This window comes from Blennius ocellaris (assembly GCF_963422515.1).
Source record: "Blennius ocellaris genome assembly, chromosome: 4".
Taxonomy (NCBI): Eukaryota; Metazoa; Chordata; class Actinopteri; order Blenniiformes; family Blenniidae; genus Blennius; species Blennius ocellaris.
The window spans coordinates 20501912-20505713 of record NC_137653.1 but is presented as its reverse complement, the minus strand read 5'-3'; the positions used below and the strand labels follow the sequence as shown (position 1 = coordinate 20505713).

Here is a 3802-nt window from a genome sequence, read left to right as displayed (position 1 = left end):
TATAATAACCTTTGAATTTACACTTGAAAGTGTTTCTTTGTTGTGGCGCACAGTGTGCGCGATGAAACAAGATCAAACAATTACTACTGAAAATGACTACAATCGCAACATAAAGTCCTATTTTAATGAAACATTGTGCAGCATAATACAGTGAAATGTAAATATAGCCTCTCCGCGTCAGACCATGTGTCAGGTCCTAATCCGAGGTTCGAGTGTACACATATTTTAGAGGCTTTGAGGAAGCTGTGCGCTGTTTTTACGGCCGTCTTTTTAGAAAATTTACCGTCCAGATGACGGCTGGAGGCTCGCTGCCTATTAACACTCACTGAAATGGAGCTGCTGCTCCTTAAACTGCCTGTGTTCAGGCTGTTCTACCGAGCGCTCCCTGCTTCCTGCCTCGACAGGGCTTAAGAAACACTTTTAAATCTGGTAAAATTCACATTTCACAAGAATTTTTTTTTTAAAATATTAGTGTGTTTTGTTTGTACTTAGAAAATCTTTTATTGTGGATTCAGCTCTCATCTTGAAATCCTTTTATCATATCTACCTGTGGTTAATCACATTCAAAGCCTTCATCGTGACTGAAATGTGGTGTTTTGATGTCCTCAGGCTTTTTCCACAGTACTTTCAGTGTTTTAACTCTTCAGTAATGCCGAAGTGGATCTGTTCAAGTGGTTGTCAGTGGAAATTCAAAGAAAACCACATATCCCGGACCATGGCTATGACCAATTTGTGTGTGACTTGCTCAATGTAATTTTTGCTCGCTTCTGGGTCTGATTACTTAAGAGTCATTCAGTCTGCCCATTCCTCGAGCTCCGGTACTCATTAGTGATGGCCTATTGTGGTGGCCCTCACTTCTGACAGCTTGTGAGCACATCTCAAGACTGTGGCTGAGCCAAAATGTTAATCAGGGCTATTGATACGAGACCGAGTAAAGGATGGAAAAATGCATAATGCATAGTCCATCCTTTATCCTACATGCTCAATCCACCCATGCTGGAGTTAATATATGCCTAATGAATGAATGGAGGGATGGATAGCTTTAACTTCTTTTAGAATGTGTTATGATCTCTGTGCTTTGATTTTTCTATCCAAACTTGCGTTGAGGGCGCTGACATGCAATGAGAGAGAATAATGTGTTTTGATTCCCTTCCCCAAAGTTCATTTCTCATCTGTCTGCATTGTGTTCTCGTCTCTCCAGCTCTGTCACCAAGCTGTTATTCATCCCTGCATCACGGAAGCTCGGCCTGGTGCATCATGGGAGCTCATCAGCGGCGTGACAGGTACAATATATGAGGACTGAGAGGTCGTCATGGAGACTGGCAGCTACACCTCAGGCCCAGCCACCACAGCCTGGGTTGGGACGGTGGCCGCCGGTCTGGGAGGGATGGGAGCCCTTCAGGAGCAGGGAGGAGGAGGTGGAGGAGAGGGCCTGTCCAACACTCCCACCTCCTGGTACATGCCGTACTCGCTCAGCTTCCAGGTGTCGCTCACCGCCTTCCTCATGCTGGAGCTGGTGTTGGGTTTCAGCAGCAACCTGACCGTGCTTGTGCTCTACTGCTCTCAGTCCAACCTCGTGGACTCGGTGAGCAACATGGTGACGGTCAACCTGCACGTACTGGACGTGGTGGTGTGCGTGCTGTGCATGCCCCTCACCCTGGTCGTTGTGCTTCTGCCTCCCGGACCGAACCTGGCCTTGCTCTGCTGCTTCCACGAGGCCTGCGTCACCTTTGCCAGCATAGCCACGGCCGTCAACATCCTCGTCATCAGCCTGGATCGGTATGACATTTCGGTGCGTCCGGCCAACAGGCTGCTCACCACGCGCAGAGCGGCTCTTCTCCTGGCTGCAGTGTGGGTCACGTCAGTCGCTGTGTTTTTCATCCCATTCTTGGAGGTGCAGTGGTTCGACGACGAAGGGCCGGAGGAGACGGGACAGGTGACACTCCTGTCATCGCCCCCCCGTGGCGTCGGTGCCACAGTGATGCCGGCGTGGCGTAACCGGACCCTTCTGTGTGTCGGTGGGCAGGGCTATCACACAGGCCTGGGGGTGTATTACCATCTCATCCTGCAGGTACCGATCTTCTTCACCACCGTGGCAGTGATGTTGTTTACCTACTCCAAAATACTGAGAGCTTTAAACATCCGCATTGGCTCGCACATGAAGAAGAACCAGCGGTTGAGGGGCCCCACCTGCGGGGGGCGCCACAAAAGAGAGAAAAAGAGGAGGGCAGGGATGAGGATGACCGACAGTGGGGAAGTGGGAGGGGAGCAGTGTACTGTCGATGGCACCAAACAGCTCAGCCATCCTCCCCTCATTCCTTCCCCAACCCCGACCCCAACTGCCACCTCCCCCCCTGCTCTTTCCTCGTCCGCCCCCCTCGTCACCGCTAACCTTGGTGCAGCGACGCCCATGCCGGCCACAATGGGAGTCCACGCATCTGTGTCGGCCATCATAGCCCTGCGCCGGGCAGTGAGGCGGCACCGAGATCGCCGTGAGCGCCAGAGGCGGGTGTTTAGGATGTCACTCATCATCATCACAACTTTCCTGGGCTGCTGGGCTCCGCTCTCCATCACCAACGTGCTCATCCTGAGCATCGGCCCCAGTGACATCCTGGTCAGCCTGCGGCTCTGGTTCCTTGCCTTGGCTTACGGTACCACCGTGTCCCACCCCCTGCTCTACGCTTTTACCCGACAGAAACTGCGACGTGCACTCCGTGCCAAGGTCAAGAAGAGGGTGGTGTCCCTGCTCCAGGTGGACCCCTCTCCGGGAGGCACTGTGATACACAACTCTTGGGTGGAGAACAGGAAGACCAGCCGGCAGGTGAGACTGGAGGCGAGCGAAGGTACCGACCGCTGCCTGGCCGAGGCCCTGTGAGACTGAAACACATGGGTCAGGCCCAGATAATTAAAAAAAAACAACAACAAAGCAAAGCAGAGTCACAGGTGCGTTCCATTATAAAACTCACCGACGGGAGTCACCAGGGTAAGAAATGTGCAAAACACATTTCCACCTCTGGGAGACGTTTGATGTTAACCACCAGCAGCCAGCGAACGCTAACCCTCAGGCGGCAGTGGAGGCGTAGCGCCGTCCTCACGGTGGTGTACGCACTTCCTCTGCAGCTGAACTATACCACACAATGTGTAAACAGATGTATGTTGTTTGCACTCTGTGAAATGCTCAAGTCTATTTTACATATGGAGTCACATGATGGAGCGTTCTCATAGTGGTGCTTACATAACGGGTACAAAGAATGTGTTTAGCCAGCAGAAGATTTGATCTGCCTCCCACTCAAATGCTCCGGGGAAGCTTCCAAAAAAAAAATACAAAAAATAAAATCACATTGATACACTTCTAACACATGGAACTCTTTGAATGTATTCAATGTTATCTCAGTCTAATTTCTGCTTTGAGAGTTCACAGTGTATTCAGAACAAAAAGGGGAACTCGTTGGTTGTTTGCTACATGATTTCTACTGGTGACTCGTAAACCCAGTTTTACAAGGGTCAGACGACACACAATGTGTGAGGAGCACGCCAGAGGACAAACTGTCACATATTGAAAACTTTTTATATTACATACATTGTTATTATTCAGTCAAACGTTACAGTGTTTACGTGAGATTAAAAATTTTTTTTTTTTGCAACACTCTGTAAAGTAAGTGCAGCTCTCCTTTCTCAGCTTCTGGTGTGATATCTTCTGGCGGTTTTACAGGTCGACTGTTTGAGAAGACGGTTGAGAGCATATTTCCGTCTTCGCTCTTCCTTTGAATCATTTTGAAGAAAATCTACTGGCGGGTGAAAA

The 3802-nt window shown here is 49.9% G+C and overlaps 1 protein-coding gene across 1 annotated transcript; it reads left to right on the top strand.

Moving 5' to 3' along the window:
* Positions 1-1312: 1312 nt before the first annotated feature.
* LOC308128804 (G-protein coupled receptor 22-like) lies at positions 1313-2875 on the top strand (the record flags this gene model as incomplete). Its single annotated transcript, XM_080494475.1, has 1 exon — positions 1313-2875. The coding sequence occupies one exon, from the start codon at positions 1313-1315 to the stop codon at positions 2873-2875; it is 1563 nt and encodes a 520-aa protein (XP_080350601.1).
* Between the last annotated feature and the right edge of the window lie 927 nt (positions 2876-3802).